The 27239-nt window shown below is 40.4% G+C and overlaps 1 protein-coding gene across 1 annotated transcript; it reads right to left on the minus strand.

The window, feature by feature from the left end:
- Nucleotides 1-11165: 11165 nt before the first annotated feature.
- LOC146388470 (peripheral myelin protein 22-like) lies at nucleotides 11166-13856 on the minus strand. The gene is made up of 5 exons (XM_084925802.1): nucleotides 13692-13856; nucleotides 12852-12944; nucleotides 12584-12677; nucleotides 12335-12475; nucleotides 11166-12209 (listed from the first exon to the last, which is right to left on the minus strand). Exons 2-5 carry the CDS (start codon nucleotides 12927-12929, stop codon nucleotides 12052-12054), a joined length of 471 nt encoding a protein of 156 aa, XP_084781928.1. The 5' UTR covers nucleotides 12930-12944; nucleotides 13692-13856; the 3' UTR covers nucleotides 11166-12051.
- Nucleotides 13857-27239: the final 13383 nt, after the last annotated feature.

Here is a 27239-nt window from a genome sequence, read left to right on the forward strand (position 1 = left end):
CGTTTTACAGCCAGATTAGATATATGACGCCTCTGTCCTGTGGGAAATAGGATCAGAGGTATGAGCATGTGACATACAGTCCCTTCCTTGCACAGGACAGTATCACACACTGAGGATTAAGAGACCTTTCTGATCGATATTGAAAGAGAAATGACTGCTAATCAATAACATCAACATGTTGTTCTACTTTTTGTCCTTTTTTTAAAAAAACTCAGTTGTTCAGTGTTTATATGTTTATACATAATGGTAGCATTGCTGTGGCGATTATTCATGTCACGCAACAGTGACATGAATAATGGCAAAGTGCACCTTTTGAACAAAATCAGAACTTTGATATGTGCCAAGCTCCTAGTGCTTGTAATAGCTCACTGTGATGATGTACAGCTTTGGGTTCCATGTCAAGGCAGTGCTGTGCTCCACCTCCAGCTTTGCATTGAACAAATCCTCATCTTACCCCTGGCTAACCCAGAACTTCTCCTCATGAATCCTGCGTTTTATGATCCAGAGGTTTAGTGTTGACGTTTGCTCTGCTGCTGGTCATATGTCGAGGGTGGGGGATAAACTTGACAAAATGAACATGGTGTGAACTTCAGCACTGTCAAAAGGCTTCTTGACACGCTGACAGGCCCAGACGGAAAAGTCTTGTTAGAGTGCATAAACACACTTGAGGTGTCAATGTAGCTGTAAAAAACACTTGTTACTTCTGTCGAAGACAATATGATATCTACTAGAATAGAGCCTTTTCTGACAGCAAGTTTAGCATATTTGTTTTTCTTTTCCCTTTGAGCTTTTCTATATAATCTTTTTTATTTAGAACATGAATAAATGCATGGAGGTGCTGTATACTGATAGTTAATTGAAGACATTAATGCCATATAACGTGGCGCTGAGTCATACTGCATCTGCACTGCACAAAGAGCACAGAAAGGTAGCATTTTTCTTGGATAAATCAATAGAAGGTATGCAGACTAGTCTTCCTTCAAATGCAGCTAGCAAAAAAGGTCAAGGCTCTGACAGCAATTATTTTCTGCTACTAGCTCAGAAAGAAACAGTTACCAAGTTTACCACTGGACAGTTTTCCATACAACCACAGAGAGCTCAAGATGCGTAGTTTAGTAAAGGCTGAAAGGGAAGAATTTCAAAAGCTAGAGGTTTGTCTGTGGTCCAGCCATCAGAAAATCCAAAACAATACCTTCTTTCAATCACAGCACTATTGAATAGTGCTTCAATAGCACTGCTATTGAAGAAATAACGCAGGTTTCTACGATATTGTGTAATGCCATGCACACACTGAAAGTATACACATATTGTATTTGTGCTTCCTAAATGAATACTTAGTAACAGCATCAAAACAAATCACACATCTCTCCACACAGCTTTGGAAATCTGGTTTGATGGAGGCACCTCAAATTTTCACGCTTGACTTCCCCCGCTAAGCAGAGGACTTCTGTTTACAGGCTGAAAGGTTACCGGGATCATTAGCTGATGCTCTTTATGATACAGCTAATGATCACCATTGTTTGCCTTTACCACTTGAGGCTTTGTGAGAGATCCAGGGAATGAACATTCAAGCTTAGCATGTTTTTGACTTTATGGATTTCATTTATAGAATTTCATTTTTTATGCCTTTTCTTTGATGGATTTATAAACAACGTTGCAGATTTAACTTTAAGCCAGTGGTGAATCACAGCTGTGCAAAGTGTGCCCCTGTGTTTGTGAAAGCAACGTGTTGCTGGAAATTTTTTCCTTGCTTAAGCACAACTCACTCATCAGTTCAGACTTTTCCAAAACACATTTAAAGGGTTCACAGCCTTGTGTGTGCCTGGGGCACTTTTGTTTGCCTGACACCATAAATGAGGAATTAAATCAGGGGCACTTACATAGACATTTCACTCAACCAGGCTTATCATAGATAACTGGTGCTTTCATACAAGAAAGACAACAGAAAGACACTTCTCCAGGGCAAAGAACATTTTTTATTCATTTATTGGAAGCCTTGAACCAGGGTGGATTATAAGCCTAAATAACTTTTAATTATTTTAATAACATATTCACTCTCAATTTTCAAACATACAACATTTATCCGAGATAAAGAGGGAAAATATCATAGACTAGCAGTCTGCATAAGACTGGCCTCTAACATGTTCTATAAGACCAAAACATCAGTTTATTCAATAGAATTGATTTACATTATCGTCAGATAACATTACATGATATATTTATCCTCCTGTGTATTCAAGGTCCAGTCTCCAGGTCACTTGTAGTCAGCATGTTGAGATGGACTTTGGATTCAAAATTGTCAAAATTAACAAAGCAACAGATATACAAAGACTGTTACAGCTCAGTATGAGCTGCTAACAACAAAGAACCACCTTTCTTTGGAAGACCTGCCTTTCCGTTAGCTACACTGCAGTATACTTGACTGAACAGACTGAATAAACACTGAGAGGCCTGATTGTTTGATGCTGGTGTCTTGGGTTCATCTCCTCTGGATTAATGTGAATGCACCATTGAATAGCTGTGTGTATCTATATAGCTATATTACATATAAACTTCTCTCTACCTGCCTGTGGTAGAATCTGAAAGGGATAGTGAGCCAATACATCACTCCCTTACCAAATTATTTACAAGTGAAGCTTAAATATAAACAGGTTTAATTGCTACCTGAAATGTGAGCCTGATTGAGAGACATAACAGCATTTCACATCTTATATTTATTGTTCATTTGCTCACATGTTTATACCTGCTACCCAATTAGGCTGTGGTCAAACTGAGATTGCATTATTGAAATTATTTATAATATCCCTCCCTGGATGTAATTTCATTACCTTTCAAAAGGATTTAATAGGAGGGCATATTACTACACATATCAAATGATGCATGATAAATGATTATATCTTTACTTTTGTTATTGGAAGTGAACAACTGGCATGAGTCTGGAATACTGCTTAGGCTTGTGTTTCAGCTGTGGGCAGCCTGGGTAATCATTAGCGATATGGCTCTTTGTACACTGAGACCTGGATTTTCTCATTGTCCAAGTAAGCAATCACAGAACAGCTGTTTGTGCTCTGTGGCTGCAAGCAACAAGAAAAGAGGAGAGATCTTCCACGAAGCAGGTCATTAGATGAGAATATGGAGTCACTGTCAATATTTGCACTACACAGACATTTAGGGGAACCTATTAACCCCATCTGAACCAGAGGTTCAGTTCGGGTTCTCTCTCTCACTGTTTAGGTATGTGAAGATTCTCACTGGCAGGGTTAACTGTGGGATGACAATATTTAGACTAATCTCTTGCGACTGGGGTTCCTTCGTGTTTACAGACATCTTTAAAAAGGTTTTCTGGTCTCTGTGCTGCTTACATTGTCTGGTCTCCATCATATCAACACTCTTTACAACCCTAATTTGGCTTTCTTACTCATACATCCTTGTCTTGGATTTATAAATAAGGATAAATTCCTTCTACGACTGTGGATGTTAAAAATGTTAAACCAGTCAATCAGCCAATCATAATCAGTCATCAGACAGAGGCTATTGAAACACAGTGTACAAAGCTGGTAGCTTATAGGTCTGATCATTAACATACTTGCAGCTGCAGCATAGCAACAACAGACTTGACCCAAACTTGTAAAAATACAGTTGTAACAAATGTAGGTGAATTCACACAAACATAATGTAACTTGAAGTTGAAGAACAAGAGGGAGATTATCTTTCTTCTATTCAGAGTATGCCGACTATGACTGGGATTTTACTACTATCTGTATGAGCATCATCATTTTGGAACCAGCAACCTCTGAACTCACCTGAGTGAATAGGTCTGAGTATGTGGCGCTTTTATCTGGTGTAAGCGACCGTGCTATCCACCCTTCTATGAACTCTGAGAGGTGAAGTGTTTGCTAAAGGTGTAATTCTAGCTTTCCTTGCTCGAGACCTCAGCAGACACCGAGGCTCAGGTGATCAGTCACTACAGAGAAAAGCGTTCAGATTGGGGAGACAAACAAAGACGCCCACTCCAAACACCTCTAGCTGCTCTGGTCTCAACTCCTCATCCACTCTCAAATCCACTGGGAAGGCTTAAGCCACTGGCCAGGGTCACTGAGGTTGAAATAACACAGCTACTTCAGTTTGACCCACCAGATCAGGCCATGACCGCCATCCTTCATTTGATCTGCCAGCAGATATCACATCTATGGGCTTATTTAGTCCACTGACCGATTAATGGTTGTAACTGGATCTACCTATGTATGCTTACTATCTGTGTCTGTCTGTCTATTAGTGGCTTTTGGGTATTTTCAAAAGGTGCAAGGTCAGTTGTGAAAATAACTATAAACTAAGTGGCAATACTACGGAAGACTGTTATGTGTAATTCATTGTTTGCTTCAGTAAGGCTTGATAATGAATGACTGGTGTACAACAGGTCACCAGCAGTGAAATACATGTAGGCATCAATTCTGGGTTTTGTTTCTTTGTGTATAACCACCCTCTGACTGTCACAGCCAAACATTTCATGGGTGAAATGATCAAATGCGACAAATTCTGTCTTCATGATGAAGATCACCCATTTGTTTCTGTATGAAGAGATTTGAATCTCTTTGGTCTCAACTGTATCATGGTTTCAAATCAATTTTTGTGCCACTTTGTGTGTAATTATCTTCACATGTGCAAGCACTCGCAAGTGCTCTCAAATTATCCACATATTTTCATCTACGACTCAAATGTGGGAAGCGCATTTGAAGCACATAAATGGATCAGCAGCCGTCTAACCGCTGTACCATGTTTCCCAACAGCGATGCATCTCGGCACTGTCACACCGCTCTTTAATTTGGAGGATCTCTGCTCAGGCCTGAAACACCAGAAAGCAGCAAACACTCTCCAACTTGCTGCCGTATAATTAAAGAAGAAATGTTTGCCTCACTAGTCTTGTCACACCAGTATAGAAACCCTTGTTAGTCACCAGCACTGAATTACAAGGTCTTTGTAGCTGGCCATATAACATTTGAAACTGAATTAAGTGTAGGAGTTGTATCTGCGAGAGAAGGACACACACACAGAAATATGAAGGGAAATTTGACGTATAGGAACCAAATGTAACATCACCCCCCCAAATTCTATTTATGGAGACAATTCCAATGTGCATAAAAATAACATTCGATAACTGATTTTTTTTTTCCTACCACATGTAATCACGTCTCTTCTCACTCAATGATTATGAATCTTGCTTCTGGGACTAAATTATTAACAAGGTGCTGGTTTAATTAAGTCTCGAGTTGCAGAAGCAATGTTTTGAATCAAATACTATTCTATGTCACTTGAGATTTGTGAATGCACACTGTGACAATTTTTTGAGGCTTAAATACAAAACAGCACTGAAAATGCATTTTTTTTTAATTCATGATGTTATAGTGTTGCATTTAGTACCTCTGACCCTTTTGCTTCCACACAGCTGACTGCTATTGGAAACAAACCTATGAAGAGCTTGAATGATGGGCAATTTTGTGTTCAAGCTCACAGTTTAGATAGAATATGTTAATGTTTAATGTACTTTACGGATGTGTTTGTATGCTTCACTGTAAGTGTTTGTGTGGGCGTGTGCATCCACATAGTATTTGTAGCCATGAGCATCTGTGGCAATGAGCTTTTTGCAGTGCATCTGGAAAATATTCACAGCACTTCACTTTTTCTACATTTTGTCATGTTACAGGCTTATTCCAAAATTATACACACAATACACCATGCAGATCAAGTGAAAAAAAAATATACGTAAGTATTCACAGCCTTTGTTTAATATTTGAAGTGCCTTTAGCAGCAATCACAGCGTACAGTGTATAGCACACCTTAAAATGGTGTCAGGTTGGATGGAGAGCATTGGAGTCCACTTGTAGTAAATTAAGTTAATAGGATATGATTTGGAAAGGGACACACCTATAAAGGTCCCATACCTGACTATGCAGGTCAGAGCATAAACCAAGTCCTGAAATCCAAGGAATTTGAGATAGGAAGTATTGGAAGAGTGCAGAAAATCTCTGCAGTACTGAAGGCCTGAATGCACACAGTGGACTCCATCATCTGTAGATGGAAGACGTTTGGAAGTATCAGGGCTCTTCCTTGAGCTATCAGGTTAGAAGGGCCTCAGCCAAGGAGGTAACCAAGAACCCAGCACTCCCTTTGACAGAACTCTTGCATTGCTCTTTGGAAAGAAGAAGACTGTCCAACCATTTCTGCAACGCCCCACCAATCATGTACGGTAGAGTGGCCAGACAGAAACCAGTCCTCAGCAAAAGGCACATGACAGCCCACTTGTCCATGAAAACTATGAAAAGATCACAGAAAACAAAATTCTCTGTTCTGATGAAACAAAGTTTGAACTCTTTGGCCTGAATGCTAACCATACCTGGCCAATGTCATCCCTACAGTGAAGCAAGGTGGGGGCAGCATCACGCTTTGTGAATATTTTTGGCAGCAGGAACTGTGAGACTGAAGTCAATTTAGCAATCTGCAGAGACATCCTTGATGATAACTTGTTTCAGAACACTCGACCTCAGACTGGAGCAAGGGCTCTGCACTGACACTCTCCATCCAACCTGATGGAGCGTGAGAGGTTTTGTAAAGAAGAATGAAAGAAACATCCCAAAATAGGTATGCCTAGCTTGTTGCATTATACTCATAAAGCAAACAAAACAAAACAAAACAAAACAAAAACTTGAGGCGGTAATTGCTGCTCAAGTTGCACCAGCAAAATATTGAGCAATGCTCAGTGAATACTTGTGTACATATTATATTTTTGTTTTTTATTTTTAATACATTTGAAAGAATTTCAAGCAAACTTCTTTCACTTTTTCATTAAAGGGATTGTATATAGAACTTTGATAGAACTTTGAGGGGGAAATCTATTTTGGAATATGGCTGTAACATGGCACAATGTGGAACAGTTAAAGCCCTATGAATATTTTCTGGATGCACAGTGTAAAGAAATCAGAAAACTATTATTTTCATCTTTATTCATTGTATCTTCATGCATCCTTGAGTCCAAGGACAGACATGGCTGGGAGATTGCTGTGCATTTTGAGGGTCTTGTTGCAGGATGTAACGTCAGAGGTCATGGGCCAAAGGGGAATTTTAGGTTCCACATCTACAACTTTGCCCAGACTGTCAGGGCCGCTGTCAAAGTGGGCAGCCAGCCGCGCTCTAATGTGAATTAGCAAGACAATGGGAGAGTTGAGGGGCGGGTTTAAGATGGGCTTTGATTTCTCAGAGATTTATAGGCGTGATGAAATCAGCTTTGAATAAACAGGGTTTGGCCATTTTCTCTATCGTTTAACTACATCTGAAGGCTCCAGGGTTTGTTACGGGGGACAAATACTTTGGATAAAATGGCAGAAAATCTAAAGAGAAAGAAGAAAGGCGGGCTGCAGCTTCTTCTGAAGTCCACACATGTCCCATTCGGGGACCCATCAGCTGGCTGAGGCCCATTGTATGTTCTGCTTCACGACTATTACTGCCTTTCCAGAGAAATTCCCAACTAAAGACTTATGGAAATTATTCTGATGTGTTCCTGGGATACCAAGAAAACATTTGGCTGCCAACATGTAAAGGTCCTTGGCTGCTGTTACACAGTTTAACGCTAAAAAGAGTGAAGAGTGAAGCATCCTGGTCTTTATCAACCAGTTAAACAATTTTATGTATGTATACCTCAACCACATTACCCAGTGTATAGTGATAAGGGTTGCTTCCTCTCAATGCCCTCTCCTCTATCCTCCATGTCCTGCAGTAAATACAAAGTGCCCCCAGTGACCCTAACAGTGATAAATAACCCTTAAGGTTAACTACGTTTCAAATGGAGCAGTGAGGCCATTATAGGCCTCCAGAGTTTTCTTGACATCCTCAATATGTTATCTGTATGCCCAGGGACCTTTACCAGAGTAACATTAACTGAGCTCTCTTTTGTGTCCCGATGAAGTTGGAAGAGCTCTTTTAACCCAAAAATCTGAGAAGTTTTCAATCTTCCATCTAGATGTTTTTACACGTTTAGCAAGCATAATAAGTCTTGGTATAAAATGCATGCATTGTGTTTTGAACTGACACGTTTTGTGTGTTGTGAATTGACCTGCATTTATTACTGAAGGAGCACACGTGCATACAAGTGTCTGCAGAGATAGTGCTGGATAATGAATTCATGATAACTGCAAATTGATGTCTTTGAAGCAGCTTTGCATTTATCTTTCTCGGTTACCGAAGTTATCTTTGAAAATATCTGGAGCCTGGAGATGTTGTGATTCATGTCAGAAGTAACATGACATAAAGTGTCACTTCTCCTGTAAATGCTGATGAAAAAAAAAAGAAAAATAGACAGCGACGATCAACCACATTAGTCGGGGGGAAAGTGGCTGTCAGGAAGTTCAGCAATCATTTTGTATAAACACCATCTGCACACTGTAGTTTTATGCAATTTAGAGCTTTCACCCATAAACTGATGTGAAGTGCAAGATATCTACAGACTCTTCTAGATCAAAGACAGGAGCCTGTCTCAATACACTGCGGTGGCAACTTCTGAGAGCAAGCACGAGAGAAGATTAGCGCCATATTACCCCAGTACATATGCTTTAAACAGGAAACAGAGTGGAGATGTACGTCTTCTTCATGATTCGAAAAGCCAGTAATATAACCTACGCCGTATGTATAAAACAATGTACGAACATCCAGCTACAGCTTTGTTATTTTCTGAAAGCCATAAAAATAAATCTGGATTATCCTACACCAGGGACATTAAACTCTTTGTAGTCCAACACCTCCAAATTCATCGTCTGCCATTTGTTGGAAAAACATATGTACTGAAAATGTTCCAAATGTGTGTATTGAACCTCTCATTTGCAAAGCAGACAATTAACACCCTGAGTTCTCTCAACACTTGCAATTTCAACAATATGTCACAGTGAAGCTACAAAAGCTCCATATGTTACAACTTTGAATAGAAAAAAAAAAGGATTTGAATTTCCACATATTTACACTTACTGTGTCCTCACAGCAGAAATGGCTGTGAATCTTATTAGATGATGATGAAGAAGAAGCTATTTATGAGTTCACTGAGACACTTTTTACCCTCTGCACATTTAACACCCATGACCTAATGGACAACAAAAGTGTGTTGCAGTCACCACCTAGTGGCATAGCATCATTGTCTGCTGACAGCTTTCTCTTTTTTTGACCATGTTACATTTGTGACAGGTTCTGTCATACACAGCTCTATTGCTATGTCTAACTATGGACAATGCATGTCTAAGTACACTTTTGCATCATATGCTGATATGAAATAACTGAGTTCCACCAGTAAAAATCATTAAATATGTCAAGATTTATTTAGAAGTAGTGGTATTTTTTTAATCTGATCAATCTTACAAAACGAAAATTCTGACCACCCTTGAGACAGTCAACTTTTTTGTGTTATTTTACACAAAGCAGTTAAGCACCCAGACAATTAATCATCATGGAAAAAGAAAAATGTTCTGACCACTGCTTATGATTCCACTAGGTGGTGACTCCAACACACTTTGTTTGTTGGGTCTGTTATTTTTGCTCCTTCTGACTTGTTTTTGTGGTAAAATGATTCATTAAGCTTTGGTACTCTTTAGTTTTGTGTTAGCATACAATTTAAAAACAAATGTCGAGAGAAAATTAGAGAGGCAAGCCTGAGATGGTTTGGACATGTGCAGAGGAGGGATGGTGGCTATATCGGACAAAGGATGCTAAAGATGGAGCTGTCAGACACCAAGAAAAGAGGAAGAAAAGATTCATAAAAAGTGAGGGGAGATATGCAGTGGATAGTAAAGACAAGGTGAGGCAGAGGCAGGCAGTTAGTGTGGTGACCCCTTGAAGCAACCAGCTGAAAGAAGATGAAAAAAGCAATAAAAATGATGATCAATCACGTAATTTATTAATAATTGGCTTATAAACCATCAATAAATGGCACTCAGACCGTTAAATTAATGTAGCAAGCAATGCTATTTGGTTAGGTTTAGGGAAAAAATGTGGGCTTGGGGGTAAAATACATCCATTCATGAGATTAACTCTGTATGTATTTAATAATCTACAACAGAATCACTGATCAGTAATAAAATCTTTATTACAATTGTTTATCATTAGCAAAAAATATATTGCTGTTTAATTGTTTTATGCGCCTCAGTGTCATCAGAGTGTAATGTTATCTTATCAGCTCATAAGGACTACAATAAAATACTAATCATAAAGCAATGTGTTGCCCAAACAAACAAAAGTAAATAAAATCATAACTGATCATTTGACATGGTCAAATCATGTTAATAAGTAAAAAGAATCTTAAACTTATTCTTAGCCAAATTGAATTAAAAAAAAAGATATAGCATATGTAAATCTACTAGTATGCTTTCAATATGTCACATTAAATAGAAAGGATGCTGGGGAGAAACTGTCTAAGCAAATTCTAAACAGATCAATGTCTTTTTCTGAGGCACTTTGCACTATTACATTTTTCTTGTATTTTCCCCCTTTTTTATTTTTGGTTTATCCTCAGAGATGCTGTTGAGACATTTTTTCCTTAACCGCGTTTTAGTGGGATCTTTGATTTATGCTGTTTTGCTGAAATAATGTCTGCATATGGTGCCAAGTTTCCAGAATTTGATAAGCACGTCCTCGAAATGTAGCCAGGTGGAGCTATTTGCATTCATAAAATTGCTTGTTCTCATTTCACCCATACTTGACAATCAATGGAAATTAAATGAAAGCTACATGAAAAACTGCAGATCAGCAGTTTACCTCCATCTACCTCCATAGAGTTTACTTCCAACTCTATGAATGAACAAGAGAGAGACTCCTAACTTTTCAAAACCTTTGATTTACATGATCGTTTAATCTGCACCATTCTTGCCACACACCATGTAAATATAATGTAGCACCATGCTTACATAGTGAAAGTATTTATCACGGTAGTTTGTGGCTATGGTGAACACTCTTATTCGCAGGCATTTACGTGTTTTGTGTGTCATAGCGCCACCAAGAGGTACAAAAATATGGTGTAAAGAAACAATTGTGCCATTTCCTAGTATGCCCTCTATACTACTAAAAGAGTGCAGATAGCCCATCCTACGGACTTCTGTGAAGCGTGCACATGATTAAACCTTTCAGCAACAAGCAGATTTATTTTCAAAAGGTTTATTTAGAATACTGACAAAAAAGGCAAACTCGAGTTTGTACAAAAGCAAATTAATCACGGGACATGACACACTTGCAACACAAAGTAGGCTATACAGTTCAAGCATAGTAATAAAAAAAAAGAAAAGAAAAAAAAAGCACCATTTTTAAAACTAGGTTACAAAATGCAAAACATTTTTATTTGGTATATCAAGTACAATGATAAGTCAGGAAACAAAACTTCATGAGTATTAACACTTATTTTCAATTTTGAGGGTTTTCTTACTTCCTTCAAGAATTAAACAGATTAGGTAAGGCACATGGATCAAAGCATCTGACAGTTAAGACATAAAAAACAATGTTAAAAAAGAAATAAGAAGCTTGATATTCTGGCTTTTGAAGCGACATCTCTTTGGCACAGCTGCATGACTTGTGAAAGACACAAACTCTATCACATAATTGAGCATGACAATGTTAACTTGACGACATTATGTACACAATGTATGAAAAAATGTTATAAATATGTCTAAAAACCACAGACACTATGTACATCTTTGTACTGAAGCAATGCAATGTTATTCATCTCATCACCGTTGATGGATTTGTTGAAATCAAGTGCCAGCATGCATCAAAAATCAATATGTCACCAATGCATTTCCAAACACACACTGATAACACAGGTGTGGTGTTGAAATAAAAAGAAACAGATGTGATGTTTTCAGAGAAATAATGGATACTGAAATACAGCAACAAAAACAAATTATTTTGTGTTGGTGACACATGCACTTTTGTTGGGATGTCAGTCTATGGTCTGTGGGTAGTAAGCACAGTGCGCTGTTGTAGTAAAGGGCCTCCTAACTACCCTTCCTTATTTCTCCTCCCCTGATTCTTTCATTCTTTCTTCCTCAGGACAATATAAATTAGGCCACTGATGAGACACAGAGGGAAAGCCACCCAAGCCAGCACGTACGCATACCCGAAGTTTGGATGGGTGCCATCATCTGGACACATCACAGTGTAGATGATCGCCCCGCACATCACAAACACACCTAGGAAAGATGAGAAGAGAGGTGAGGGGAATCTGAAGGAAATTGGCGTGAATGTAGATGATCTCACCACTCCACCCGTTTCTTCTCGGGGTGTGACCGTCAGCATGTGATGAAGTCATACTCACTTGCTAAGATCTGGAAGATGGCAGTGAAAAAGAAGCGTCCGCCCTTAACTAGTCTGAACAGCTGATATAAAAACGCAATGAGGGAGAAGAAGCAGAAGAGCACTGACAGGATCATGAGAGCTTGCACTGCTTGGATCCAGTCTAGGAGGCAGACAGAAGAGATGAATAGCATGAAATTTAACTTGTACATCACTTTTCAGTAACAAAGCACGCTGCATTTTGTTTGTTTTTCTATAAACATGAACAAACCTTCATTGCTGGATGGTTGGCAATGGTAACCTCCATTGTTTGTTGAGCATTTGTACCATAGATCTTTGCCACTGTTGTCAGCTACAGACCAGGCCTGATAAACACAACAACACGGAACCATTTAACCTGTTACTGCTGTACATCCAGTAGCAATATTACAAAGCAATCAATCACTGAAACAACTCCTTGTCTATTCAGATAACATCCTCATGCTCCATTCTGTATTTTTCGCAATTTAAAAGTTGACAAAAGGTCTCACAGAACTTACACTGGCAGCTGTCGACACGATGAGGAGAATGAGAATAATTACGTGCAAGATAAGCACTCCAAGCAGGATCAGCAGCATTTTTTTCAAGTAGGTCTGCAGAAAAGAGAAGACATTTCACGTGAATTTGCCATTACACCAACTCTCTTCTAGGTGTGTTCACTAGCCTATCTCCACGCCAGAGGGCGGCATTACCTCACTTATGCATCGACCGCAATGTTTACCTCAATGTGAAAGTATTCCCTTACATTCAAACACAGGGCGAAGAAGGGAGGACCACTGACTATTTCCCGAAGTTAATAATTAATGTCGAGTTTAACGTCGAGCTGCACAAATGAATCTATTTTTGTCAAGGTGAATCAAAGTATTGAACTTTCGATCTATTTAAATACCCAAACGACGTAACTAACTGATTAAAGCAATACGGGTTTGCATAAAAAAATCTTTGGATAAAAACCTGACCATGAATCAGCTGTCGGTGTGAGTAAGGGAGACGGTTTCTCGACTAATCGGGAGCACGCTGCTGGAAAACAAACTCAACCCATCTCTATGAAAAACATTCCAGCAAAGTACCGCCATGCGCGAGCCACAACTTTCCCTGTTTGGTAATCTCAAGTACAAAGCACCTAACTTTAAAACTGGGAGAGACGAGCGAGACTCTCAGGCAAAGTCACAGCTTCAAACGGTTTAACGGGTTTTGCGTCATAAAAGTAAAATCCATGGTCGATTTTAAGTCCCGGGGAGAAGTCCTGCTGTATGAGGGTAAAACTCAATGGGGGGAAAAAAGGAGATCACTGACTATAACAAGAGCATGGAAAAAGCAAATATATTAATCCCACTTACAAAAAAAGGCAAATCAAAAGTTGCTGGAGTTTTTTCTCCGTTTAACGGATCGAGCTGAAGAGAAGAGCTGGGAAAGTATCACCTTGCTTCTGCTTCGCGACTCTCTCTAGATACTATTCCAGATGTAGCTCACACACCCCAGTCTGTGTCTTTCTCCGCCTGAACACCGCCCTGCAGGCCCTGCACGTCACCAGAGGCCTACTCCTTTCTTTTCCCCCTCTGTCTCTCTCTCTCTCTTTCTCTTTCCTCCCGTGGAGGCCCATCAACTAAAGTGAAATCTACAGGACTGTAGTATAACCTGTGGCACTGCTGAGCAAACCTAAAGCCTTCCACAGACACACAAACAGAATTCCACACTTTCCAAAACATTAACATAACCTGTCGATATAAAACTATCTAAAGTTGGTTTATGATCTAATGAGTCATTCATTACATCCAGAGTGCTCATTCATTTTCTTATTTGTACAATGACAGTCATGATTCTTGACTTTGTTGCATTTGATTGCAAACAAAACTCATTGATCATCATAAAACACAAGTGTACACATGTCAAGCAGTGTGTGTATGTGTGTTTGCATGTGAACCAGCGAGGTGCCCTGGGGCCCTGTGGTATGCCCAGAATGCCTGTGTGTGTGTGTGTGTTTGTGTGAACCGAGTCTATGAAGAAACAGGGGAGTTTGTCCAGTGCCAAAGGGAATTAAAACAGTGCAGTGTTTTGGTCATGCTACACTGATGGAACGGCCTGACTCGAGGTCCATCGATAGGTTACTAAGATTGCAGGCCAAAGCCCGTCAGAGTTCTGTATCTCCCATTACACTGCGGTCTCGTGCCATTTCCTCACAGTGACAGAGCTGTAAACCCAAATTAAGAATGGCACTGACAACAGCGATAAAAGAACAAGCGCACACTGCTGCTTTGAAACCATCACAGTCCAAACGTGATAGTCATCACCTGCTGCAGTCAGAGAACACAGCTCGTGCCTGCCCTCTTTCCTCTCCCTTGCTGTTCTTGGCCCATCAGGTGGATTCCTGTGGTCTGTGTTTGTAAACACGCAAAGGGATGAACTGTGGGCTGCTGTACAGCCTCCCTGTGGGATGCCCGGTGAGGCAGCACTGTGTGTCCTGGCAGAGCTGGAGAGGCAAAAAAAAAGAAAAAAAAAAAAAAAAGACAGCTCTTTGACAACCGCCCAGACCACTGGATGGACGTGCCACTGTTTATGAAGATGTAATTGGTGCAGTGGTCAGTGGGGGCAGGCTTTGCCAGCAGCAGGAGAAGCAGGGGGAAAAGATGAACCTGGCGGTGCAGCTGAAGCAGGTGTGAGAGAAGCCTACAAATCTCACTGGTGTAACACTAGTCTGTGGTCAGGGAGAATTCACAGGCAATGCGGTTTTGTTACCTACAAAGAGGATACAGAGCAGGAAGGATAACGCTGGATCTGACTAAAAATAGAGAAAACTTCAAACAATAATAGGACATGAATTATAAAGTTAGATTGTTGCTGCTGCTGTTGTGAAATTTCCTAATGCAGTATAGGTGATGCATTCCTTCGCAAATGAAGCATTATTGCAGTGAGCCTTAATGTGCCCCACCCTTTACTTTTGATTTAATAACCTAGAGGTTATTAAATAAGAATAAGAATGCAATAAACATTTCATTAATGAAGCTGTCGGATTTTTAAACATATTTATAAAAACGGACAAAAATTGCTTTTCTAATGAAATTTTTATGCGGCTGTTTGATGTTTTAGTGATGAATATTTTAGTGTGAAACACACGCTTGGACTACAACAGAAGAAAAAAAAAAACTCACATACTCTGGAATGCTGTAAAAGCTACTGCTGCTCGCTTTGACTGATTACTTGGTTCGCTCAGTGATGACTCATCTGTAACCCTGTTGAGTTATGATCTCCGTTACATGGCTGATAGCAAACCCAAAGCCACCCCCTCACCCCACCCCCACCCCAAAAAAGAAACAAAACACAAGGCTTGTCCTTTTGTAGAGAGTGATTACAAAGCAAACAGGCAGAAGCAGCTCAAAACCAGCGACAACAGTGCGAGGTTATTGCGGCTCGGCTGTAGCTGAGTTTAAAACTGGCACACCCTTTTAATTAAGACTTTCACTAAAAGTGAGATATGTTAGATGGCTGTTTAAAATGTCAAAATTGCAAGGTTTTCGGCCATTTACTGCGCATGCTCAGATGTATTCTCTTAAATAAACCTCACTTATTTGTGAGACCTACTCACTTCAGGCAAAACAGCTGACCTGAAACCAAACCACAAAGGCGTCACAATGACTGTACTGTTTGGTTTGTATTTATTTAAAAAAAGAAAAAAGTTTTAATACAAGATTAAAGTAACCTCTGCACAACATGCAGCATCCCCAGTATGAATGACTTTATTTGCATTGCTGCTGACATCTTTATCTGCATGTATTTAACAATTTCCCCTACCTACCTACCTACCTACCATTTTCTGGATCCAGTGTTAATCTCAGAGCTAGGTGAGCACATTCTGCGTTTTCTTTCATGATGTTACTTTCATTTTCGTTCTTATATTCTCAAAGCAGACATATTGAGACTCAAGTTTAGACTTGTGATGAGCTGGATTAACTGGAACAGTTTGCTATTTTGTGATAAAAATGACTCAGCCTCAGCTCAAGCCCAACCCAGTTTTACAGCACTGGTCTCCACCTGCAGGAGTGGCCAGGGGGCTTTTGGGGCTGCTTCATCTCCAACAGGAAACATATGAGTGAAGGAACAGTGACACAACTGGGGATTAGGGTTTGGTTTTGGATGTGACCATGAATTGGCTGCCTTGACGACACATTAGTGGGACAGCTAATAATTTTACATGTGGGAATATGAAGGAATGAAGGAAGCTTCTCCACCTATGGGACGTTGAGGAAAAACTGAAGCTCTGACATCAATCTGTTGAGAATCTAAAAAAAAGAAAAAAGAAAAAAAAATCACATCTTTGGCTCATCACAGCTGGAAATCATTGGATGCTTTTCTGCACTATTCACAGAACTTTTTGTTCATTTTCACTGCTCGTTCTGTTGCCTGCTTTAATCGTGATTCATTTCCAAACATATGATACTATGTGAATCCGCTGACAGTGACATTCCTCTTACAGATGCTGTTTATGTTTTCCAGGATGTTCATGACACTTTCTTGTGTTTCTTAACCCTCAGGGCTGAACTGGTCTTACCCTGTGTTCGCTGTTTATGTTTTACACCACTGAGTGACTATCAAATGACATCCCATAGACAGAAAGAGCTGAAGCGGAACCACAAGTTGACCTGTGTTAAAGGTTTGCATGGTAATGTGTTGACACCCAGTGACACCAACAGCAGAATGCATGTTGACAATGATCCTAAATACGCACGTTGAAAATATGGCCAGGCTCTATAATACACACCCCTTGTCGTCTCTTTTGTTTTAAATTTCAAAACTCCAGGAAGACCCATAACTGAGCTGAAGAGATCCATTGGCCGGGTGTTAAATCAGATAAAACAGGCCATGTTTAAAAGTGGCTAGGGCTGTTGTTTCCTTCCCTTTAGAAAAGGCTCTGTCCTTCCCTATCAAGAATCAACAACCAAATAAATGAGAGACATACGGCATGACAAAATCCAGATTGTGGCACCCTAGTGATCCTAAACATGTGGTAATCATTAGCCCCTGGCTTCCTGTTGGAGTCGATGTCATCAGGACACACATCCCAACAGGCAAGACTGTAACACAGACTGTTGCTTGGAATCAGAGTGCGACTGGCCTCAGGGGGTTAGAATGAAGCAATAAAAACTATGAAAGAATTCAATTTGAATTGCTTTGCTCTCCTTTCTACTCGGTTCTCACAGCTCTGATATCGGTGGATAAGAATTTAAGTTGCGTCAGACATGCTCTATTTCTTTTTTTTTTAAATTACAATCAAATATGTTGCAATAAGCAGTCGTGACCATATGATCCAACTGCTCTGAGATCTGCAGATCTGTAGCTAGAATCCACTACAACTCTCAGAGAAGAAACTAATTCCTGTGTACTTGCTATCAGAAGTTTACTCATTCCAGTTGCTGTGTTATCTTTTCGAAACTGTAGCTGTCCTTCTTTGACAGCTAACATTGCAGCATTTCTTTCACAAGCTGCCAACTGAGATTTTATGAGAATAAAGGTGCTTGGAAGGAAATATTTTCTTTCCTGAAATGTTGCCAGCACTTTTGAAGCTTTTGTAAATCGGGTTTTCCTGGAAGAAGTTGCATCTAACTGGCTATTATCTCACTATTTGTTGCAGCTTTGTAGGAATTATCCGCAGAACTGCTTCTGAGGTCAAATGCCGTGATATACCAGTGTAGAAACTAGAGTTCATTTACTTTCTGAGGGAAGATGTGTTTACATAGTTCGTCAGACAGGTTTTACACACCCTTGCTCTTGGCCGTGACTTTTTATGAATTTTTTACACAAAACAGCAGAGCTCTTTATAGGACAGTTAACAAAGGCCAAGCTATCAACTTGTGTGGAAGAAATGAGGAAAAAGAAAAAAATTCAAGAATACAATCCTCAGCATGCTGTTAAACAGGTATCTCCCCAGATCAGATTCACTGCCTAAGCTATGAGTCATGCCTGCTGAAACATGAAACCAAACTTGATAGTGGAATCCACAACGCACATGGTGCTCAGTTCAGTCTCGGTTTAGAGAGTAGTCTGTCTGATCGAATGTTAGCGAATGCGGTGATACCCATACATATGTGTTGGGTAGCCTAGAGACTGTGGCCTGGCCAAAGGAAACTATGGCCTTGCTGTAAAGCCTGGCTTGAAGCGGAGATGGTGTATGTGTGTGTTCATCTGTCTGCATCAGTCTGGGCGGCAGCCCAGAGCAGCCACTCATAGAAGATCTGCGCCAAACCCACTGACAGCTCCTCTCAGTGGTTGAGTGAATGAGGAGGTGAGGATGGCCTGATAAACTCTGGCAGACACCTCAGTGCATCAGCATGTTCTACAAACATACAATCCACATACTTAAAAACATCAACAAACTCACAGCCAGTCTAGCATTTTTTTCACTTCTTCCCTGACCCTAATATGCCTCACTTTGAACTTGCAAACAGGATAACGCTCAGTCTGCTGGTCAGTTCATCTGTCATTTTATGTAAACGTATTTTAGTCATTTTTCTCTGAATTAAAGTCCCGGATGGACAAATCCTATCATTTTAACCAGAAGGCTCACATTTGTAGCTTTGAGTGAATTGTGCCAATAATAATAAATTGTTTTATAATAGTACATCAAGAAGGCGTTTATGTCGTTTACTGATTATTGTATCTTTCTAACATCAAATAAAACTGCTATATTGGTTTATGCGTGGGAAAATTATTACTTTGGGGCCACAAGTTGTAATAAATGAAATTGTGACCAAATCTTAACAGGGTACAAGATATTGAATTTGACTTTGGTGAGCATTGGGAACTTACAATAATCTCAAAGCAGCCCTGAGCCTATGCTGCCACATAGGCTCCCTGTAGGATTGATATTTTCAGTGCTGTTTTTCCAGAACCGATTAACCTATGCTGGAAATTGAAAGTATAGTTTTACTAGTGGTGAGTAGTTTAGACCATAACATAATATTGAATTAATATGTGACATGAAAAGCTTACAGGCTATCCACGGGATAGCCCCTGTGTTGTTCTCCAGGACTATTTTGATGGCCAACACACAGATTCACAATATGCCAAACCTTTAATGAGGTTTTAATGAAACCACAAGATTACTTTAAAGAAAAATAATGTCCTCTCCCTGAACTCTGTATGCCTTGCAAATATGTGAAGAAAGTCAGAAAGAACATCTTGATCTATACAGCCTACACCATCATCCTATACTGCTCTGGGAGGATTTAAGTCATAACAGTTCCCGCCCACTCTGTGGGATGTATTGTTGTGCTTTACGCATTCCAGATGAGACCATAGCTTATCCCCCCCACCCCACCCCACACCCATTTGAGAGTTTCAAAACATCTGTTCTTTCGAGTTCCTCTAAGAAATGAATTTTACCCTTTAAAGACTAAAAGTAGGGTGTGGTCAAGAAAAATGATGCAGAGCTGTGAAGAAAAATGATTCAGCTTTCCATTTAAAAAAAAAAAAAATTTAGTTTATTCAATAAAAAATGGAAATGAATGACTGTAAATGCAAACTCAGGCAGTTTCCATGACCCCAAAACTGTGGTTCAGAATTTGCAGCCGGAAAAATTACATTAAATCCCATACTTGGTTATACGGAGCAGGCAAATGGTGAACAGCAGAGAAGAAAATATACATGGCAGCTTGGACGGAACTCCTCACTTTTTCGGGGTTGTGGGGGATGGGGTGGAAAGGCTTAATTGAAGCCAGGGCTTGTTTTTATATTTTTCCATTATAAAGTTACCCTTTCAAAACAATTACCTGGGCTCCCATTACACTGAGCCTACAATGCAGCTTCAGCCTTGTTAAATAAGCTCTGCTCCTGCAAGACAGTCTTTTTAATAACTTGTGTGCTGTACAAATACCACAAGTACAAACATATGTTCACTATATAAACAACAGCAGAGAGATGCAGGCTTGTGGAAAATAGTCCTGTATTTGAAGTTGCAAACAAAATCTCTTTTTTCTCTCGCTCTTTTTGCTCTTTCTTACACTCACACATGGAAAAACTACACATACAATGCAGCTGACAAGCCCGAAATGCCACTTTGGGGATACGGGGGTTTTCCACTGAGAATATTTAATTCTCTGAGGTCATGGTTAGGTTTGTAGATCTCAAGTCTGTAAAAACTACACACATGGTTGTGGGAGGAGGGAGTAGGCAGTGCTAGCCAACCTCTGAGGATCACCGTTGTGCAATGCATAACTTGAAACTTCCTGGAAAACTGGAAAACTGTTCTGCTCGCACGATCACTTCCAGTAATTAGAGTTAAATATCCTTCATTTTCATTAATGAATACAACTTCAGTGAAGTTCAATGTGAGAAGATCAGTGAAAGTTTAAAAATGACCCATGGATCGTTTTCAAGCGAAATTTCTGGTGACCAGGAAATTCCAAACAATGTGTACAGCTCTTTCCATTGACTACTTCATCCTCTGTGTGCGTGTGTGTGTCTGCTTGAGTCACTGTCTGGCTGGCTCTGCTCCTTAAGTGAGAACCGATGGGACAAGCTGGAGACGACAGGCAGCTGGAGCAACGTTACTACACATACACAAACACATACACGCAAACACACATGGCCACTCTGGTCACACCCAAGGCATTCCAAGCATGCAGGGCCAGGCGCTCACATAGTGGTCTCTAAATACGCCTGGTCCTCTGTGGGTGACTCACTTTCACTACGCACATGTGTGTGTACATGGCTCCACATGTGAAAGAGAGGGTCAGTGTTTGATAGTGTTCAAAATGGCAGCTCTGTGTGGAGTACTGTGTGAAAGAGTCTGAGTATTTCTGATGAACGGTTCAATTAACAGTGCGATCGAAAACAGTTGCAACACTGAGCCAAGTGTCTCCTCTTTCCCCACAGACATCCTTCCAGCCTAGGTCCAACAACAGTGTGACCTCACCCTGCCTCCACCCTGTATCCTGCTCCAACACTTCCTTGCTGGCCTAAAGCTGCAACACAGCTGGATCATGCACCAAGAGAATACATAAATATATATTTATATATATATATTTTTAAAGGGAGTGGGGGAGAGATTAATGATCCATTCCTTCCCTATCTGATCCACCCTGCTCTGATTCGCTTTATGACTCTCATCCATATAGCTCACCAAGTCGGTCAAACACCCATATAAGCATTCTTACATTCCTAAATACACAGAGATATACAAGTCCCACTCACATAAAGATTGATGCGTTTGCTGTCAACACAAGATTTTTCCTGAGATGGCAGTGTGCGAAAGCCAGTGCTTCGCTTGAGATGAATCCTGAACAACTTTCTTTGAGCACTGCAGAGCGGTGCCAATCAAAGTAAACAGCTACAGATGGAGAGGGCGGAGGGAGCTTAAACCAGGCTTTACCATGCTAGCTACTCTGCCAGAAGGCAGTTGTTTGATACAGGAATTTTAGGAGATGGCCTCATGCTCAGCTGGATCTTTTGAGCTGAGAGCCAGACACGCCTCTACATCACATGCAAAGCGTCACGCTGAGTGTTTATGTTTAAAATAAACACTGCCGATTTAAATTTCAAGGCTAAATCTTCCCAGAAAAAAAAAGAAAAAAAGTCTCATGACAGATGTGAGAATGTTAAGGTTGTTTAAAAGATCAAATAATTGCACAGTGGTTTTTATCCAGCATTTACATTTATAGCATGAATGCCCGTAGGATCGTAACGGATGTTTGCCACTGCTGCTTAAGGTTTTCGTGTGACTTCTGTAATTCAGCACAAGGCACAAATTGTATATGTGTGAATTGAATGCGTGCAAGAGATGATGCACATTATTCCGGGATGCTGAACTCAGATAACATCCTCTTCCTGAGTCAGTATGATGCCTGTTTTGAATTCAAAGTCACATCTTTAATTGCTTTACCAAAGTAAAAAGTAACCCAAGCCTAATTCAATGATCAAATCATACAAAAAAAAATAAAATAAAGTCAAGTCAACCCAACCCAACACAGAACACACTAGTACACACAATACATCTGTTTATGGTCTGTCAGCTCTGATTGGCCATGTGAACTTGGAGGAGGAGAGTTAAAGCCTGGCCAGTAAGACGATAAAAAGATCCAGCATCTGTTGAAGTTTTCCCCCTCTCCTCTCCAGCTCAATCCTGAGGAGACCATGGCCAAAGGGAGTAGTGCATAAACTGGATGACGAAGTTGTTAAATGGAGGACCAACACCCAGTACAGTGTGTTTTAAAAATCATCTCTACACATGGAGCTCTGGGATTCTTCACCCTAGTGTTGTTTTCTATCTCCAGGCACGCCTTGATTTATAATGCTGCTGAGATTTGAGGACAGCGAATGAGGCTTTAGGTTGCGGCAGTATTTCCACAAGCAAAAGTAGAGCTTGCGTATAAAGTCGCATGAAAACAGGAAGGTGATTGCTGTGACCGTAATGGAAAGTCTGTCTGGTTGCCCATGCCAGTGCTGATATTAGTAAGAGCAGTATGAAATGAACAGTGGGCTCTGTGTTTTCTAACTACAGAAGCCTGAACACATCCCCATCCATCCGACCGAGTGATGTGAATGAGAATTAGTTTAAATATCTTTCATCTTAGCTGGGAAATCAAACATTTTTTGAAGCAATACCACAGCTATTGAGCTGCATATTTTTTTCCACTTCATTGGCCGAAAAGGGAGAAAAAAAACATTAAACATCAAAATCTGCTCATGTAGACTTTAATTTTGAAGTACAGTGATTGATGTGATGGACTGGAATTGCTTAGATGCTTATAAATGTGCTTTATGCGGGCTAATAAATATTCAAAATAACTTTAGATTGTTGAATAGAAGAGATGTTTAATGAATGAAATGTGGTGCATGAAAGGATCCACTTATTTCCAGATTAGCATCAGGCATCAATCTCTGTCTGCCCTTCAGCTCTCTCTGCCCTCGCTGTGACGGCTGGACAATTATTACTCATAATGTCAGGAGAAAAAAGAAGGGCCGGAAGGTCAAAGTTTAAAGTTGGACAACAGGAAGTGACCCTTTGTGTTCAATTTCCAGGTCAGTTTTTGCCCCACTGTGGACATGCTGTCGCTACCAAACAAGGGGTGCATTGTGTAGACACAGTGCCTCAGTAGAAATGGCGCCAAGTCTCACTGTGTGATCAACACCTGAAGGCTCGTTTTATCAGTCGTGGGTTCCCAGTATATATACATGTATATATGTAAATCTATTAACTTTATATTTAAAGAAGCTGATGAATTGCAAATGTGTGTTGTTTTGCCAACAACTGTCCAAAACTTTATGTGCAAAAGCTTTACGTTTGACAGAGACCGAATGTGTGGGTGTCCGGAGGAGTGCAGGAGCCGAGGTATACAGAGTGCTCGCCTTCCTCCAGTTTCAACCAGCTGTGGACGACTGGCATTGGAAGGAAAGCGGCCTCTGGCAGAAATAAGTGTAGAGATCAGCAGAGCCTCCAGCTCTATCTATTGTGGTCATGGGTGCATGAGTGCAGACTAGGCCAGACCTCCTGGGGACACACTCGGCTGCAGGACCTGTGCTCTGCAGCAGAATGAGATGGGGTGAAGTCAGTACCGCACAGACAGAAGCAAAGAATGGAAAATGAAGGGATGAATCATGTTTTTTTATCCTGATGGCAAAAATTAGTCCTCCATGTTGAAGTTTAAGTACTACATGTTGGATGCAGAATAAAAATTTAACCACGTATCCTTGTGTTAAATCGTTCCAGTTATTTGATTGTTAACTGATCGCTATAGTGATAAAACATACAGTGATTTCAGCAAACGTGGTTCGGCTAAAGGGGAAAAGCCACATTTTTACCATGAAGATTTGAGCCCAGTCCAAGGAGGCTGTGACAAAGTCTCCACATAACGGAAACTGCTCATTGCACAACAACAGGAGGAGAACGAAAGAGACAGAAGCGGCTTCCTTTCAAATAACTTTTCCATATGGGGAAGCCATACCTACATTCTGAAAAACCTGCAAAAATCCATGAGTGGGAAAGCCACACAGATGTCTGGAGTATGGTTTAATTTTTCACAGTCCCCAGTTAAGGCATGTGAAGCTCTTTACAGCAAGGACACCAGACTTTTTGCATCCTCTGTACTCCTCCCCCCAGCACGTGTGTGTGGTCTCCTGCTGCTGGTCGTGGAGAGCCAGGTTTTAGAGGTCAAGAGGTCAGTACTGGGTACTGGAGTGTTTATGTTAGCAGCTCCTGTTAACGCCAATATCCCTAGTGGTCCATCTCGCTCTCCTGAAGGAACAACTCAGCTTTAAAAAAAAAGTATTTATGATAATAAATAAGATTGTGATTCTATACATTTTTTAAAAGCAGATCTTCTCAGCAGAGTTTAGCACACCCTTCTGTACATTGTGTATATATTTGCTCACAGATGTTTGTATCAAAGCATGGGAAAGGATGTCTGGATAGCATCCAGTTTTGTTTTTTTTTCATTCTCGCTACCAACCACAAACACACAGTTGGGGCTTTTCAGCCCTGGCACTAGCCTTCCACTTGTGTTCCAGCAAACATCTCCACACACACACACCACAGTACAGCTATACTGGAGAAACGGCTGTTTGTTTATGACCCATTTAAAAAAAAAAAAAAAAAAAAGGAATTGCGAAATACTGCTGCAGATATGAAAAAAATGTTGCATATGTAGCTTCTTGGGGAGTGGTCTGGATTTTTGGGGGGGGAGGGGAATGTAGCAGAGACAGGCAAAGGGCGGTATATGAGCAATTTTTTATTTTGTTCCTATTTTCCCCCACCTCCCCCTTTTTTTTTTTTTTTGATTCCCCTCTCTCTTACTCCTTTAGCCACCCCCCACCTTCCCTTCCTCAATCCCCTTCACCAGCAGGTTGTTTAATACTTTCCAGATTTCAGCATGCCTTCAGCCTCCTGGAAGAGTTGCAAGTCTGCTGATGGAATTTGGCGGAAAAGGGCTGTGAGTCCAGGCAGAGGCTCCTAACCTAATAAACCTAAAGGCAATGAGCGCCTCCCATTGGTGGCCCAAGTAAGAAAATACAGCTTTCAAAGAAAGTTGAAAGCGAAAGGGAAATGACATTTGACAGCCTCCGAAGCAGATGAAAAGCTGCATAATGGGCGCTTGAAAGAGTGTAACAGCTGCAAGGCAAGACTCAAATTACAATGATTTTCTATGGGGGAGGGAGGTGGCTTGAGCCCCCTGAACAAATCAGCAGTCTCCAGTGTGGGACAAACAATTGTGCTCACGTCCAAAAGATTACCCACAAGAAAACTCATTTGAATGTTTTCCTTTTGGACTTTGGTTTCTGAATGCATTTTTAAAAACAAGAGCGACATCAGCTAATATGTTCTTGGGTTTATAGTGCCACACAGGTATTTACAACCCTCAAAGTCAAACCAGCCCTTATCCTGACACACCCATTTTTGCATGAGTTTCGAACAACCATTAGGTGGCAGTAAATAACCACTGCAACCATTAGATGGCAGTAAATAACAGCTTTTCGGCTTACAGCAAACAGCTGTATAGTAATAATAAAACAGATGGGAAACAAATTAAAGGAAAAAAACCTGAGCCCTTGACCCATACAGTAAGGGAAACTGGGGCTCCATTATACTGTGCAGACCTAAACCTGTCATCATTTAGGTGCATCTGTCCACTGTGAGAGAATGTTCTCTTCAAAAAGATCCACCTTTATCCTATGATGGAACATTTATATCCCAATGTGATTTGTCTATTTTAAGCTAAAAAAAAAAAAAAAAAGGCTTTGATCCACGAGCCATAAAAGAGTTACTTACTGGCTCCATGAGTATCAAAATTATGCAAAACATATGCAATGGTGTGTGCTGCAACTCCTTTTTTGGAAATGACTCCAGATAGAGTCACTATCATCATCATGAAAACGTCAAATGAGCGATTATCCGTCAACGTCCAGTAGAGTTCCAGGGACTTGGGGAATCAGTGGTAAGGTACACTGAGGTAGTTCTTGGTGACCCCGAAACTTCATTCCAATGCGATTTTCCCTTTACTGTCACCCATTTATATAACCCAGTTATATGAAGTAATTCAAATTGAGATTTTCAGAATCAAATGCCAAAGTGGTACACAGGGAAGATTTAGTCTCTCTCAAAGAAAAATCCTAACAATCTGAGAGAAGAATAATGACTTTATAAAGGCAGAGAAAAGAAGGATCAATACCACTACTGGTTTGTATTGACCACAACAATCAATATAAATGGGCTGCTTTACCACAAGTGTAAGAATAATGACTTTTTCTAGCACTCTGGCAGATTGGACACTGGCATAATGTGACTATGAAAAACTCAAAGTGGAAAGAGATTAAACATTCCCTGAAGTGGAGATGAAAGAGTAGAATCGAAATGAGACAGCAAAGAGAAAGGGAGCGCTGCTTTCTGAATGCAGTTTTAATGCAGAGGGATGCAGGATAAGACCTTGAACAGTCTGCAGCGAGCGTTAACAAAACAGCGCGCCGGACTTTGCCCGTGCTGCGAGGGGGCTCACCAGGGCATGAAAAGCCAAAGCACTGCCTAAAAGTGACAGAGCAGCTTCGAGTCAGCGATGATGAGCAGGATCCCGGTCTCAGGTGAGTATAAAGCTCATCCATCCTCCAATCACCAAGGTAAGAGAAATTGCCCGTCTTCGCTATTTGTCAATGCAGCACTCCTCGGTGATAAACATTTCCCCCTGAATCCATCTTTCACCCCTCTCACACCTGCACGATTTAAAAAAAAAAAAAAAAACTAACCAAAACATTTTTTAAAGTAAGCCTTTAAGATAAGATGCTTTTCTCCTCCACATGCACTGGTTTACTCATAACTCTTTTACATTGTATATTTAAGAAAAGTGTACAACTAAGGCCAATAAGGTCTCAATTGCTTCCTTCCTTCCTCTGCTTGGAGGGATGGTGAA

Source organism: Perissodus microlepis, chromosome 4, assembly GCF_051167445.1.
Source record: "Perissodus microlepis isolate ML-2025 ecotype Zambia chromosome 4, ASM5116744v1, whole genome shotgun sequence".
Taxonomy (NCBI): Eukaryota; Metazoa; Chordata; class Actinopteri; order Cichliformes; family Cichlidae; genus Perissodus; species Perissodus microlepis.